At 40.1% G+C, this 17,350-nt stretch overlaps 1 protein-coding gene across 14 annotated transcripts in view; it reads right to left on the minus strand.

Annotated features, from left to right (window-relative positions):
- LOC136440354 (activating transcription factor 7-interacting protein 1-like) overlaps positions 1–17,350 on the minus strand; it is a 40,963-nt gene that overhangs the window by 11,952 nt on the left and 11,661 nt on the right. For 5 of the 14 annotated variants that reach the window (XM_066436349.1, XM_066436348.1, XM_066436353.1 and 2 more), the window contains exons 2-9: positions 16,444–16,484; positions 8,004–8,034; positions 7,576–7,628; positions 6,904–6,985; positions 5,718–5,746; positions 1,356–3,905; positions 977–1,048; positions 448–834 (exon numbers count right to left, since the gene is read on the minus strand). In XM_066436349.1, coding sequence (XP_066292446.1) covers positions 448–834; positions 977–1,048; positions 1,356–3,905; positions 5,718–5,746; positions 6,904–6,985; positions 7,576–7,628; positions 8,004–8,034; positions 16,444–16,453 — 3,214 coding nt within the window. In that variant the 5' untranslated portion in view covers positions 16,454–16,484. Of the gene's footprint in view, positions 1–447; positions 835–976; positions 1,049–1,355; positions 3,906–5,717; positions 5,747–6,903; positions 6,986–7,354; positions 7,380–7,575; positions 7,629–8,003; positions 8,041–8,246; positions 13,202–16,443; positions 16,485–16,714; positions 17,069–17,350 lie in introns of those variants that run through there. The other 9 variants (XM_066436357.1, XM_066436356.1, XM_066436358.1 and 6 more) reach the window with 5 other exon arrangements.

Here is a 17,350-nt window from a genome sequence, read left to right on the forward strand (position 1 = left end):
TATCCTGCGATTTAGACTTCTATGTCTATGATATAACATGACCTATCCATCTATGAGAAGACCCCTTTCTCATCCAATGGCCAATATCACATTTTAAGACAAGTAAACAAACAGGAAAGCATGTGTTGACAGCTGGCAGGTGTTTCAGGCCCTGAGAATAAAACTATGTGTACAGTATATATAATGGCAAAGTAATTGTGAATGAGCTAAGAGCATAAATGGAACATTATACAAATTTGACAAACTTTCAAGTGATTTTTTTATAAAGATCACTGACATACAACTGTTGCGGCATAAATAAAAAGTATGTTTTAGCCAATTTCATGCACTATCTTAAGGTTTAACATGCAGAAATGCATCTAAACAATCCAGACATTTTGCCTTACATATCTGACGAATACTTGATAAAATAAAATCAACAATACTTAAGACCTGTAGCAAGCTTACCTGGACTGGTTGCCACAGTTCTATGTACATATGCTGAAGAAGCACCGTTGTCTAGCCTTGGCTTCTTTGCGTCTTGCCCAGGGTTTGGTTCTCCTTCTCTCTTCCTTCCCCCATACAAACCCTGATCTTGCTGTACAGAGGACTGATCTCCAGTCAATGGATTATCATCAATGACAACTGCGACTGGTTCTACATCCGATGTGGTCTGGGGCTGCTGCTCATCGGAGCCAGCTGGCAATCTACCATTGGCTGGAGGGGTTCTGCTCTTTGGCGGGTTACTGACAGCCTCGCTAGCAGCCATCAAAGGCAAGGAAGTGCTTGAAGACTGGTTTGGAGGACTGCTTTTCCCAGAGGTCGATGTAGCTTGTGGTTCTGATGCTAGAGTGTCTGTGTATAACACAAAGAGCAAAACCAATTAACCATGGTCATAATGGTAATTCAATTTCAAAAGAAAAATCGATTTGAAATATACTTGTAATAGTTTACAGAAATTTGTATGATAAAAAGTTATGCATATGTTTTTATATACCTTCCACAATTACCACATCATTCTCCACTGCACCAGGTCTGGAAGCTGTCTCAGTTGGGTTGTTTGCAGCACCTGTTGATAATGAATGAAGTCCTATGTGACTTTTTATTTAAAACAAATCTTACTATCAAACCTCATTACGACTGAAACATGTACAAAGGACTCTACCCTGCAATTCATAATCCAACTTTCAGATAAAGGTAATTTGCAGATACCTACATGCAAATGGCAGTCTTCAATGCAATGAGCAAAGACCTGATTTTCCTCTAACTTCTCACTTTACAAAATTGCAAACGACATTTGTGCAACATGCACTAATAAACACAATTGTCCATAGTCAGACTAGTTACTTGCATGTTCTAACTTCTCATCATCTGACCTGTTTTATTGGTCCCCTTTGCTGTGGCACATGGCACTGGTGGACTTGTATTCTGCACTGGTATCAAAGGTGGTGGAGGTCTAGATGCATATGGATCACTTGTTCCCTTAGTCGAAGTCTTTGTAGGGTTGGACTGGTGGTGTTTAATCTGGCTTGGGGCTTCCTTTGATGATGAAGATGGCACCTTACTTCCAGATGGTAAAGTCTGATTCACTGGTGAAGAAATGGGCTTTGATGGACCAGTGACCTGACTGCTAGAGGCAACCTCATTTTGTACTGGAACAGAGGGTTGTTTGACAGGTTCTGGTGCAGTAACTTGTTGATCCAGAGAACAAGCCTCCCTATCTTTAGCTACAACTGGCATCTCTGAACCAGTGACTGGACTGGTTGGTGAAGAAGGCTTGTCTACAGACATCTGTTGGCTAGAAGACAAAGAAGCCTCTGTAGGTGAAGAGGGTGCTTGTTGAGTTGAAGTGGAAACCTCACTGGCCACTGTGATCTTTTGTTTAGCTGAAGTAGACTGCAGAGGGGCTGAGACAGTTACAGCTTTGCCTGAGGCATCCTGAGGTGCATGCCTGACTGCATCAGACACCTGGATGTTTGAAGCCACCATCTGTCCAGATGAAGCAAGTTCTTGATGGGTCGAAGTAGTTTCTGGCACAGAAACTTGATTAGCTGTAGCTACTGCCTGGTCAACTGTAACAGACACCTGGCTGGTTGGAGCAACAACTGGCGGAGAAACATGGCCGCCGGTAGGAGCCAATTGTTGGAATGGAACTGAAGACACACTTGTTGTAGGCTCGGTCTGCTTGACAATGGGCTGACTGATGGAAGTCATCTGTTGTACAGAGTCTTTGGCAGAAGCAGAGACAGGAACCTGACAGGTAGAAGCTGCAACCTGCTCCTGGACATGGGTCTGATTTGTGACAGGAACAGTCTGCTTGGCTGAAGCCATTACAAGCTCTGTTGGGTCAGGCTCCTGCTGGGTTGGTGATGGCATCTTGTGATTGCATGTTGTAGAAGAAGGCATCTCTTTGGCTGGAGTGGAAAGTTGATTAGATGATTGGGAAACCTCTTGCTTGGGAGGAACCTCTTGCTTGGGTGGAACCTCTTGCTTGGGAGGGACCTCTTGCTTGGGAGGAACTTCTTGCTTTGGAGGATCTTCTTGCTTTGGAGGAACCTCTGGCTTGGGAGGAACCGCTTCATTTGAAGAAAAATACTCCTTTGAAGAAATATCTTGCTTCATAGAGATTACTTTCGTTGATAAAATCTCCTGCTTTGAGGAAAGCTCTTCTTTGGGAGAAATCTCTTGCTTTGGAGCAATCTCTTGTTTTGTAGTTGATACTTGCTGCTTTACTGTGGGAGCCAGCTTAGCTTCTGCAGTGACTGGCTTCTTTTGGTCTGGTGCATCACTCGTGGTAGAAAGCTGGCTTTCATGTTTTAGATGTTGGTCTGCATCGTTTTGTTTCAGCAGTTTTGCTACCTTGTTAGGGATATCATTCAAGGGTTTTTCATCTGTTGCTTCCTTTACACTAGTTACAGTTGTGGAGGACTTCTTTGGTGTTGAGTCATGGACAAATTTGTCACTATCTGCAACAGGAGAGGATGTGGACTTCTGTGGCACAGTTTCAGCACCATATACTGAAGAGTTACGTGTCTCAGATGCATTATTTATTCTTGCAACTTTTTCATCACTTCTAACATGTTGCACATTTGACTTTGTGTCTTCCTTTTTGTCATTTGTCGAAGTCTTGTCAGAATACAATAGGGCCTTTTCGTGTGATGGTGTCGGAGCAGCTTTGTCTGAAGAAAGCTTTATCGGCTTATCAATGGCAACTGTTTTGGACTCTACTCTCCCACTATGATCTAATGAGACAGTCATCAACTCATTTGCAATGCTAACATCATTAACTCTCACACTTCGAAGTGAACTGCATTTTTTCTTAGGTTTTTGGCCATTCACAGTGGTGGTGCTATTTTGTGCTTTGGTCTCTTTTCCCGATGTACTGGATGTGCTAGATGTACTGGATGGCATTGCTGGCTTGGTACTTTTAGACTCTGCCTGCTGGGCAATACTGCAAGATGCTGAAGACTTGACATCCTCTTTGGACACAGAGTTTGAGGCTTGGCTTCTTAGTTTCCCCCCATTTTGTTGCGTTTCCTTCTGCGCTAGCTTTCTCTTGATGGAATGGGTTGACTTTTTAGCCACAACAGGCAAGTCCCTCTGTGGCAAAGAGGCATCTTTGCTGACCTGATGTGCGTTGGAATGGTTTGATGAGGAGCCAAAAGATTGCTTGTCCACCCTTTCCCTTGCACCTGCACTCCTGGAGGTGGCATCTGTTACTGTACTTTCCCTGGAACCAGAAGTCTTCTTTTGTAAAGCAAACACTGGCGATGCCTCCAGTCGAGGTGTTTTCTTTGGTGGTTCTCTGGACGTAGATGTAGACGTAGAGTTTAGCTTGGCCTGGAAACCGGCAGGTTTGCTTGTGGATTTTTTTGCCACTTGCCTTTTGACAGGTTGGCTGCTAACTGATAATGACCTGGAAGCTCCTGTGGGGCATTCAAATTGTAACAGTTATTCTTCTGCTATAAGCTTAAGCTCATACATGTGTAATTAAATTTTTTCACCTTTCTAGACCAGTGATGAGTGAATAGAATGATATGTCAAATGATAGGATGTCAAATAGTTTTCCTGACCAGAAGGTCCCCAGCCTCTACCTACTGAGCAAGTGATTGATGAGACCAGATAAATACCTCCATTTGTGACATTTTTTTGTGCCTGAGGCAAGATGCCATGCCTGATAGCACTTAAGTTATTGTGCTCCAGTGCTCTAATAAGTTGCAAGACTGGTTGGGTGACATGTCTAATTACATGACATAGATGTTGCTAACCAACAAATTGGACAGAAAACCTTCTACTGCTTTGTTCCCTCAAGGCTCAACATGAATTCACAACCATACATTGTGCTTGCTTGAAATTCTAGGCCTGGGAAAGAAAAGTTTCATTTTGCACAACTTTCCAGTAGAAAAAGGCTTACATTTTTTTATGGAATGAGTGTCATTGTTCATCATTGTGGCATCAATCAGTATAGCAAGGATGGGTCAAAGTTCAATTGCTACATTTGTTTACATGAAGTTTCATTTTGCACCGCTTCAGATTTGCTTGAAATTCTATGTCTTGAAAAGTAAAGATTCATCTTACACAGATATTAGACTATCAGAAAAGTCTGTGGAATGAGTATCATTGATACACTGTTCAACACTGTGGCATCAACTAGTCTAGCAAGGGCAGGTCAAAGTTCACTCTGCTACATTTGTTTACTTGTATTCTGCACATGGCCATGTCGTTAGTGCCACCAGTTTTAAGGTGTGAATTTAGGTGTGAAAGTACAAGAAGTTTTATTTTGCAAGGCTTAAAATTTGCTTGAAATTCTAGGCCTTGGAAAGTTAAGTTTCATTTTGCACAGCTTTCTAGCAGGAAAGGCCTGACATTTCTGTGGAATGAGTATTATTGGTACATTGTTCATTGTTGTGAATCTGTCTACCAAGGATAGGTCAAGGCTGCATTTGTTAACATGAATGTGTGCAACCAGGTTCTTCAATTATAACATTTCAAAATGCACTACTGGAAATAGGGAAATGCTCTAATCATCTGATGTCTTGTAATCTCCAACATATGGCATCAAATTGGAATTCAGCAACTTGTAAATTTAAAAAAAATCAACATAAGAGTACTTGTAGGCATGTATTTAAACTCAAAAAGAAAAACTTTTACTCCTCATTGATTAATTTCTTAATGTCTGGATGTAATCATGATAGGCTGCAGTATTACCTTCTCTACTAGGAGGCGCTACTTAGTGGCATGTAAGAGCTCAGTGGTAAACTCAATGGTAAACACTTTTGTATCCTAGATGCCAGACCACTGTGCTAGACGAAAACCCTTCCTTCCAGCCAGGGAGGCCACATGCCCCGTTTAGAGTCGGCACCCGATCTCTAATATCCACCACATGTGTGACAGATTATCAGAGACTTTGTGCCAACTGTGGTAGCAGGGCCATATGGCTTCCCAGGCCTAAGGGATTAGCATGTAGGGAGGTGGTCTGACGTCCAGGCTAACACTCTTGGAAAAGGATAGGGGGAAATGTTCCGCATTTGAAAGGAAAATACTGACTTTCTAGTCCATCTTGTCTCCTGGAGAGCTGACATCAGTCTCAAGATACTTTTTTTCTAAACTAAAAGTGTTTCTGTTGTATGTGATTAAGTCTGGTATGAACAATTATGCTGGCAAAATTCAATCACATTAATGTACCATATATTCCAGCCTGTTACTAGGCAACTGTAACACATTCTGAGAACACTCACCTTCCATGGCAGTCCGTGCATCTGTAGACCTGTAGTGCCAAAGACAACACATCATGATTGTGTTTCTTTAAACTTGGAAGATAGATTTTGCCTTTTGCAAGTGTGCATTGATATTTTTGCTGGTAATTTACACCCAATGACTTCTGCAATTGGTTTAAGAAAACATTGTTTCTGATAGTTCTATAGTAAATCACTAAATGACTAATAGTAATATACAGTGGAATGATAGACTGCAGCTGTAAGATTATAATCAGTCAAAATTATGAGCAAATGGAAGGTAACATTGACCAAATTGCAAAACAACTCAGACTGCAAAGCTTTTTAAATGAGTTCGGAGACCTCATACCTCCATGAAAAATTCAGAGCTTTTGTAAATCTTATGTAAATGACTTCCACATGGGCATAATCTATGCATAGTGATGTTTACCTTTAACTTACACATGTCACAAGTATGATTTTCCTATCATTCAGCACTAAGGAATTATGGCATTTTCAATCAATTATGCAGATTAGCCCCTTATTTGAATAATTGTTATAAGTATGTTTATGTTCCACCTGCCATATATTACATGTGTTACATGTAATTAAGTCTAATTATATAAAAAAACACAGGAATCTTACAATTTTCTTATCAATTATGCAAATTGTCTTACTGCATATAGAGGACAAAATACTGCTAACATATATACAGAATAATTTCCTCATTATTTATGGAAATGTTCCATTTTGCTTTTCCTTATGTACATCTCTAAGTTACCTCCATGACCAATGCTGCTCCTTTCTTGAGTTGTCCTCATTGAGAAATTCCAATAAAAATGACCCTGCAGTTCCAGAACAAGCTGCTAGCAGGTCCAACCTTATACCACTTTTTGCTGACATCAAAAGCTGTCTGCCACCAAAAAATGGCATGTCTACGACAAAAGATGTTATAACCGGTAGTTTTGTTGCGGTACCAAGGAAAGCTGCTAGGAGGTCAAAAATCAACCGTGACCGTTATCTTGTCAAGACCTACTAAGGGTACCAAATATCATAATCCATCCAGGCCTTCTTAAGTTGTGCTGACCACAAATATCAGCAAACACACACACACACCAAAAACAAGACCTCCATTTTTCATGGAGGTAATAACACAAGTGTATCAGAAGCTTCACCAAAGCCCACTTTCATTCCATCTAGCCAAACTTACATGTTTTTGAGTTCAGGGCGCTCCTTGAGGATATCTGTGAGTATTACTCTACAGGGCTTACACAGGGTCTCTGTCTTGGCCACTACATCAAAAACAAACAAAATACAACTTATTGTCCACTCATCTGAAACAAGACAAATCAAACAGAAACAAAGCATGACAACATGAAAGGTGATCTAGCGGTATGTTGGTACATAGCGTAATTCAAATCAAAACTTTAGATCCAACCCAAGGAAAATTGTTTGGCAAGATAAAGACATTTTGTTCCTCACTTGTGCTGAATTGTTAGTTTAAATTTGGATCAAAGAACAATGGCGTTTTGTGAATGAAAGATGTCATGCAGTTCTACTTTTACCAAAACGCAGAAAAAATAGTAAAATAAATTGTTAAAAAAACTAGTTGTTAGAAAAAAATTACAGATTAGAGAAAATTAAAAGGGAACCAAACACACCTTTAAATACAATTGTATGGGACTTCTAGATGGCAGATCCAAGGCAAAGCAAACAAACAATTTAAAAGAAGCATGTACCAGCAAACATGGCAAGAAAAAGGACACACATTTAAGGAGTTTTGTTAGCAGAGCTTAACTTAAGAATGCTGATCAGTTTTTGTAGCAAAATTATTCAAAATTTATAAAGGCATTTTTTCAACTGCAAGCAGGCTTCCACTAACCTTCCTTAGAGCTTGCTGCTCCTTTTAATTCATCATCATTTCTAGCCCCTTTCCTGCAAAATGAGGACAATTCATTATAACTGAGTACATAGGTATAATTGAACATAAATTACAGTGACGTAATCTGTTCTTCTCGTGCCCTTACAGAATAGCATGGAAAACAAGGGCTTGCAGACAAGACAATCCACCTACCTTTGGTTGGTCTACTACACACACAGCATGAAATCCAAGATTTACATCACGTCACACAAACACGCACATCCTTCACAACATTCATAAAATATATTCTATGGTACTAGTATTTCTTTTCTATTGTGTACTACACAATACAGTAGGGTGGGGCCATGGTAAAGCTGGCCTCTAATTGCCTGGCTTATAACATCCTGCTCTGAGCTTTTGAAAAGACTTATAATGAATCATGTACACACCTTCTAGATTTGCGATTCCCACCTTTCCGACCTGCAACAGACAAAGTAGTTTCAACACATGACTAAGCACTGCAAGTGAGCCACAAGGTGCACACAACAAACAATAGATCCTATACTTTTGTACAATGTTCATGTATGTATACCCGCCCACTCAGAGGATTCAAGTTGTTTGTTCCATGCAGTGCAGCATTCTTGAGAACCTGTGCCTTGTTCTATACAGTTCCTACAGCAAAACTTCCATACCTTCGCACAACACAACACTGTCAGGAGGATCCATTCTCCATGCTTGGCTCAACTAAATGCCAGGTGTTGTCAACAAAGGTACTTTACACAGTCATGTTCAGTGATCCATGAAATGTGTACACTGGGCGTTGGTTAACCTTTTGTAGTTTTGTACCACAGGGACTCAGCTGGTCTTTGTTTTTGTCAACTGTCAACCTTGAAAGGCTAGTGGAGAGCACAAGGCATATCTATGGGGCCAAAAAAAATGTAAAGTTTGTTTCTGGTTTCTCAATCTAGGCTCTCGAACAGTATCATCAGCTGTTGTTCTACTTAGTATTTGGGGCACTTTATTTATGCTGAAGTACATTTGGAATTTTGGAGGGACTTTGGAGGCACATGTATATGATACACAATTTGATAGCCTTTAACAAATTACAGCTTTGAAGTAAGGCACCCTTTAGAAGTAAGGCACCCTATTACATAACATAACAAGAAATCGTTGATCCCATACCTCCATAATCTATATAGTGAGTTTTTTACTTTATTCATTATTCTCAAGTTCTCACTGATTCTGTCATGCATTTTCCCACTGGCTTCCAATAGGCAATAGACATGCATAAAGCAGAAAATTGAGACCTATTCTGGGACCTTTGAACTAACTTCCTGTCGGTGTTGCAGCACCTAGCAACTTTGCCATTTTACCTTAGTTCCCATCCTACCAATTCTATAGTAAATTTCTCACTAACTCTGTCTAAATATACATTTTCCTGCCTTTTTGCAGGACTTTGGACCCGAGCCAAGACTGCAGTAACAATTTTGGACTTGGGCCAAACCAGTGTTCCAATCCTGCAAGTCTCCAGTTACACCATTTTCTGTCACCCAGGCCAACCCTGGACCTGGGCTGCCACACACCAAGGCAAAGAAACAAGCCGAAAACAATACCTCCCTTTTCAAGGAATTAAAAAAGAAAACTAATTGTCAGCTGTGGGTCGTGCTGAGACATTCAAATGTCTAGTTTCCCATGGTCTCTGTGAAACCTCTCATAAAACATTTACGTAATTGACATTTTCAAAAAACAGGCCATCTGTTGCTCAGCAGTTACACAATAGCTTACATAATGACCTTGCAGCTGATTACAACAAGGGCTTATCTGATTTCAATAACTTACCATATTTCCTGCAGCTGGTGACTAAAAAATTGCTCTTTGACAAACAAAATGACTCATCAAATAATACAATGCATTCTACCTCATTAAGTTATATTGTTTCTTTCACTGTTGCTGTATCTTCACTGTTTTCACGGTCACCTCTGTGCTGTGAACTTATCATCACCGTGAAACAACCTGTTGTTAATTTTTATGATTCCTTAAAACATCCAATTTGTAAATCACTTGCCGCCACCGTGAAGATAAAAGTTCAGTGAAAATGTCCATTTTCCTTACACCGTGAAATTTTGATACCGTGAAGATAAAGTGAATTACAGTATTGTACTGCTCATCATTAGACCTACTGACATTTTTGCCCCAGCATTTGCATGATTTGACACAAGTCATTTGCATAAAAAGGTTTGTACAATTGTGTTTTTTTTAACAGTAGCTCTAAACCATCACTCACTAAATTTGTGATGGGAAAACAACATTAAAAAATATACACCCCCCAAAAAAATATCACTACTGGAGAGATAAGTTATGTTCCACAACATTAAAAAAAGGGCAAATTTACAAATGGAGCATCAGTAATCTCTGAGATATGCCCACTTCAGATATCCAGATGTTCAATACATTTTTGAGAAGGCCTTGACAACACAATCTTCATTATCTGACTGTTCTAATTGGTACCCACAGAATAACGAGTCCACATTACATTCTCATATCAATAAATAATGAGAGAACATGGCAAAAATAATTATACAAGGATTTACGAACAACTTATGACCCTTTTCCCTCCATACCATAACAAAATTTTATCTGCTGACCTATACTGCCTGTAGTTCAGTTGTTGCATGTCAAATTTTTAAAAAAAGATAGTAAAAAATTGTTATTTTTAAGTTCGTTTCCACATTTACCACTGACAGAACATTTATATCTTCAACCACCTGTAAAATTGAAAAATAACATGCAGCCTTCTTATCATGTAAATGTAACACAATATTTTGTAGATTCGTCAACCAAAAAATAAAACCTGCCATGACTGAAAAAGATGCATAGTATAGCGTGACAACACACAATTTCTTCCTGGTTGCACATACATGATTTAATCAACTCACAACCTGCAATTTCTATACATACATTACACTTCCTATTGACATCATGTTCTAAAAATACTCCTTTGCAGAGGTGTCAAATGCTGATTGGCTGAGGAGACTGAAATGGTCTCCCACTGGTGTGTGTGAAGATTACTGACAGCAAGGAGGTTATTATATATAACCTTCTTGCTGACAGATACAAATGTATATGTGAACCAGGGCTATCTCCAGGACCCGTCCCTCCATCATCTATCCCGGGATAGAAATGTGCTTCTTGGGATGGATAAAAATTCAGCCAGTCCGTCTAAAAAATCTGAACTTCATGACATGAAACTGGTGACAATTTATTTTCGTAGGCTGAAAATGGCTCCCAAACAGAATTTAACAAAATTTAAATCTGGAGACAGCACTGGTGTGAACACGCAGGGTCAGAACCAGTTCTGTCGAGTCAGTATCATGATAATCACTTAACGGCTGACAGTGGAGGTTAAAACCTGGAATTAATTTCAAGGCTTCATCTGATAAAACCCTGTGTTTTGGCAATGAGGCCGAGCCAGTATAACCACTATTTGGCGTAACACACCACCAAACCATGCATGTGTATGTCGTACAACATTATGATTGTGCTCTATGCTGTAACTAACCTATTTTTCATATATATTCATAAAACAGCCTTTTGCTCCTTTCCTTAGTTATTTGGAAACATCACAAGCAGGATACAGAAACATTACTTGCCAACGTGGGCAGTGTTGCAGGATGCAACCATATATCAAAGATATGTCATGCATCTCATCAAAGCATTGGAAATCTACTAGTATAAATGGTTATACTACTGTAAATGGTTTAACTTCTGTGGTGGTTTTATTTTCACGTTTTCTAGGGTGGTCACCACAAATACATTTCCCTTGTATGACTACTGTTCTGCATAATTGTTTCAACCGCAAATTTATGACACAGCGAAAACCTCTCTCTCCTATCACAAAATAAAACCACCGCGAACGTAACAGAATTTACAGTATCTGTCTACGTTAACCAATGTGTTCTTTTAATAAGTTCAGTCTTCATTGTATAGCAGGCTTACTCAAGCTTACTAGCTGTGTTTTGAGTTACAATAAGGGCCAATACACATGTAACATGGAATTTTCTAGAATGCACCTTTACAAATGCTACAACAGTTCAGAACTGGTTATTTTCTGTACTATTTCACCTAACAGTTTACACCAGTCTTCATAGTTCAAGTCATCTTGATAAACAAAAATGACATTTACCCTAAACTGTTACCCTGGGTTCCAGACTGTTTCCTTTTAGCCGGTACCTTGTAGTCAGTTCCTTCGGCGGCACAGAGACCCCAGCCCGCAGAACCCTAATTAGCGCACCGGAGGATTTCTAGCCGGGGAATTGACCGGCCCTACCCAAAAGGGGCGCGGTTCACTCCCACGGGCTCAACTACCCGGAGCGTTGATTAAGACCGGGCGGGCGGGCTGTTCTTTGGCCACCGTAGGAAATCGCTAGCGACCCGGTACTAGTCTGGCGCCCAGGGTACTAAACTGTTTGCAAGCAACACCTTTTTAAAATCTGAAAAATACATAACTCTCTTGAGTATATTTTCTCCTGTAACAGCCATGATTTTCTGACAGTATGAAATTTCCCACATTTCCATGTCTTTTATGTCTATATAATGTGCATATGATCATGATCCAAAACATATTCTAGAATGGTGCTTAGGTGACACAGAAAAGAGACACTTGTAAATTGTTCTAATGAGATCTAAATGTCTCCCTCTGCTGTCATATGCATATGGCCAACCACCTGGTCAAATTTTGCTTCAATACAAAATCTATCAGTAGATCAGTACTTCTGCAAAATCAAAGGATAAACTGAAATTCCAGCTGCAGATCATGTGTGAAACATGTCAGCCAGCTTGTCACCCTGCACAAGGTCATGAGGCCCAGTTTGGGTACATCAAACTTGCACTGCATTCCCCATAGACCGGTGAGACGTAAACTGGCCTTTTAAGCCATCACTATGGATAGTTTTAAGTTACCCCACTATATTCAAATTACAGGACACACAATTTCTCAATGTTCTTGTAAAAAAGATTTAATTGTCTATTCTATATTGCAGCATTTGCTTTTGACACAGGTTTCGTCACTTTTATGAGTTAAATTAGTTGCCTAGTATTTATACGTTTCCAGCTTGAGTCCACTTCTGGAAGATTGTTCAGAGAGGTGGACACAAGCTGGAAACGTACAAATACAAGGCAAGAATATCAGACCCAGAGAAAACAATGCAAGCCAGACGTTTTTTTCCGCCAGAAGGACTTCCTTCAAGTGTTCCGTCCCTGCATTGTATGTATTTAATGCTAATGAGCACTTAAGCTATCTATACCAGTACCGTGAAAGATGGGTTCCCATTGGATGGAAAGAAGAACAAGCCAAACAAGGAAAGCCCATGAATATTCATGACTAAAATCTGATTGGCTGCAAGTAAGATCATCCCAAATAAGGTGGGGGGTAAACAGGGCAGAGCTGTACTGAGCCCATGACAATAAGCTGATTCAAAGCTTGAACTGCACATGCGCAGTGTGATGCATTGTGGGTAATATGTCAAAGTTGAGATAAAAACAAAATATGTCTAGATACTGCATCAAGCATGGTCTAGACAAGAACTGTTTACAAATTAGGGGCCTTCTGCCCTTCACCTCAACAATGCACAGTTTAGACTGTGAACTAGCTTATAGTACAGTCAAACCTGTATTAGCGGTCACCTTTGCATAGCGGCCACCTGCCCATAGTGGTCACTTTTTGTCGGTCCCTTGGATTTTTCCCATTGACCTAAGCATTAAGAATTAGGCTATAGCGGCCACCTGTCCAACGCGGTCGCGGCCAGACGATTTTCGGTCCCGCGAGTACAGTAACACTGCCGATAACGGTCAATGTGCGCCGGTGGAAGCTGCATCGCCACCGCACGCCAGGTTCAAAATCTTCATTTTTTCACGCAGTTATCAAGTTTATGTGACCTCAACTTGACAGGATAATAATAAAGAAAACAAGAATGTTTCAATGTCGGCCCAATATTTCCATTTTCCCCGGGAATTTATCGGAAAATGTGCCCAAACACTATTTTCAAAATGGCGGAGCAGTATAAAGGTCATCGGAAGACAACACTGTTGCGGAGGTATAGTGTGTTAAATTTATTTTGCTGCAAACTATCACTGAGGATAATTACTTATTAACCAAAAGCTTCAAACTAGATATGAATAACATTAGTATGATGTAAAATTTGGGCTGTTGCAATTTTCTGAAAAGAAAAAAGCCCTCAACAGAGCGACCTTCCTCTCATTACCCTATTAGCATAAAATTATGGTAGAAGCCGATCATGACAAGCAAACAACAACAGACTAAGGAAAATTGTCGCCACGATTTTATGTTTGAAAACGGTCGAAAACGAACAGTAAGTGGCAACTGAGCAACATATATTTTGTTCTTAACTAACTAGGTGGCATTTTGCTGTGAAGGACTTTGTTTCATATGATTAAAACTCGTTGGTGACGCGTGTGCCGGCAGCGAAGCAGTCGCGAAGGATCAAGAGTAGGTATAGCGATGCTGGTCTGTTCAGACATGAGGCTCGAGCAAGCCATGGATTTTGGAGTTGGCAGATACGATAATTCTTTTTTCAAGCTCATAATAGAAGTAAAAGAACAACAATCGAATTTCTAAAATGTGCCTTACCTATGTAATGTTTACATGTGTACTGTACGGTGAATAAATGTATCTCAGTGGGTACTGAAAACATGTGTCACTCGTGGTCAATTAATCAACATTTTCTCCATAGCGGCCACCTGTCCTTAGCGGCCAGTTTTGGCCAGTCCCTTGAGTGACCGCTATAGACAGGTTTGACTGTATACATAAATATGTGTTCATGTCAAGAAATGTGCAGACGTCAGCTGTGGTTGCTTGACAATATGTTTCACAAGTTAAGACATACGTTTACTGATACGGTGATACCTGTACTAGGATTGCTATCTGCACTTGCACTTGGACACAACAACAGCAGTCCTCAGCGAATCTTCTTGATGAAAAAAAAACATAATATCAGGCTGTGCAACATGCTACCTGGCTTTCATGGCACCACACTCTTTTTCTTTACAATATTACTGCAACACTTCCTCTTGTCCTGGCAGCATTCTTGATCCAGCCTTCATGAGCCATCCTCTGATACTGCATGCACGCCTTGAAGGTTTTTGAAGTATCCTCCAAAGATAATGGTGCAGACGAATGAAATTCAAATGCTTGGCCAGAGTAAATTAAAGTCAAACTCAAAACAGCACACAAGACACACTTATCTTACAAATCAAGCTGGTAAGTATCAATCAAATGATAAGTCTGCCAGTGCCCATGTTGAAAATTAACCGCATAAAAATGCATTAATTATACTTAAGGTATATGTGTGTCTCTGTAATATATATATATATAAGCTTTTGATAGTAGTAAGATATGTCCAGGCTTAGTAAGGTAGTTGTAGTTTGTGGATAAATACTTGTGGATTTATTTTTCATTGTTTGAACCTCCACTGTAGTATTACCTTTTGAGTGATGGTCCGATACAAAAAACTTTAATCTCAGGTTTTGAAAACATCTACGAAAATGTTCCTTTTTTTCTTCTTCAATGGATGTGACACACAATTGGACACACACGGTGCCCATGTGAAAACCCCTGGGGGCCTCACAGCTCCTACAGACTCCACTGAATAACAAAGAAAGGGTCTGTGTGTAAATAGCTAGCAGTTCAGGTGACCTCTGGCCTTGCCTGTAGGAAGCAAGCTGGCTTATCTAACAAGGTAAACATTCCAGGTACAATCAATCATCAAAACTCTGTACAGCCAATGGCAGCCTAACACATCTACAATGGAGCTGATTCAGCGGTCAATGGTCAACAGGACTTTTAAAAATATTCCCAGAAAAGTTTTCTTACAGAACAACTTTTTATGTCATTAATACCAACATATCCTAAGGGCAGGCTGGTGAGTTGCCATTGTGTAATGTATGCAAATTGTGTGTACAGTTACACAGGCCAGGTGCAACTGGATAGGACTGTTTTCACAACACCATAAATTGCCTGTCCTAGAAAGACTGAGTAGTGCCCATTACAGTCATGCATTGTCCTTCTGAAACTGAGCTACCCCTGCATACTTGCACTCAAGTAGGCAGCCTTCAAGGCTTCTGCCCTGATTCATCAACAGATAATGTATGCTCAGGTTGGTTTTCTGTGCATTGAATTGAGAGACATTTTCCACATTCAGGTCACCTTTTTGTAGTGAATCTTGTTTTGAAATTATACAGGAATTTTTGCCTATTACTACTTGAATGTACAGATATGATGCACTTCTAGGAGAAAGCATGAAAGTGGCATTCTTCTGTGCATGTGTGCATAACATATACATTGTATTCTCAAATATGTCAAGCATTTGATCCAAAGCAACTCATATCCTTCCACACCAGTGGTACTCAACAGCTTTATCAAGTATTTATGCTCAGGCTATGTATCAATAATTCATAACATGCACATAAAATTTCAACACAATAGCCATGGAAAACTAATAACACCATGTGAAAAGGAAACACGCAAGCGTCTACAAAAAAAAATTAAAAAATAATGCACTTGACTTTATTTGCATAACGTTACAATTCTAATTTTCCGGTGTTAAGATACCACATTAAAAAAAACAACTTAAAAACATTCACGTCTAAACAAAGTCATAACATTTGTAACTTTTTACCAATTGACCAGCTCGAATACACACGAATCTGTCTTTCGTCTGTGCTGCCAACTCTGCCAGGCTAGAATGTCCGCCACCATGATTACAACTGACTGAATCGTAAGCCATTCTTATCTATCAAAACCTAATATCAACCGTAACGTATAACGCAATCATAACTCTTCGATCTTTTTATCGAATCATTTTGTGATCTTACCTTTCAGCATAATTCAACGATCTCAGATCAGCTTGACACCCCTGTAACGAGAAAACACCACACTTACAATACAACACAACACAGCGTTAGGCAAACATTTGTTATCAAGTCACACTTTGTGTAAGACTGATCTGATCAAACAACTCAAACAAAGGACACGCAAAACAAAAGCAGCCGGTGCGACTCAAAGAAAAACAAACACGTGTTGTCGTTGACCAACACCGTGCTCGGAAGTATTGGACACCAAAATAAACGTCATCCTTATACACACATTTCCGAAATTTCCCCTTGTTTGTTCTTCAAAAAGTTGCTGGCGAACAGCTCTGCCTTCTTCTGTTTGTCGTTCTTCCCTGACGGCTTTGATTTTGAAATCAACATGGCGGACGGCACTGACGGGCATGCGCAGTAAGTGGAGTTGTCAATCATATCTGATTTGCATATAACCTCGGGCATCGAATTACCGAGAGAAAGAGAAAAAATCCGTTGTTCTGGCTTTTATACCAGAAACGTTCCGTAGTCAATGCTCAGGCGATACCAGATCAAAACCATCACATTTACACCCTGCAGGCCATGTTAGAAAACAAATAAGCTGTGCCCTCTCGTTGCCACGCTAGAGCCAAACGCAGCACAATTAGAAGCAGACACACGTACCGGGTCACCCACCCCTGCGTGGGCCCCACATTTCTACAGCGTGACTATGTGGTGGTTTACATCTTATCGATATCCGGAGTGCAAAAAGTCAGACATCCGCCCACTGACGGAACCGGAATATCATACTGAACCTTTGAACCGACTTGTACCGACAAAGAAAGCCGGGCCACGTTTTAAAGACTTCTCGACTCAAACGGGGCCACCAAAGGTTACAAGAGATCACGGTTGTCAAACAACACTCAATCACCCGGCCCCT

The sequence above is a fragment of the Branchiostoma lanceolatum genome, chromosome 8, assembly GCF_035083965.1.
Source record: "Branchiostoma lanceolatum isolate klBraLanc5 chromosome 8, klBraLanc5.hap2, whole genome shotgun sequence".
NCBI classification, from domain to species: Eukaryota; Metazoa; Chordata; class Leptocardii; order Amphioxiformes; family Branchiostomatidae; genus Branchiostoma; species Branchiostoma lanceolatum.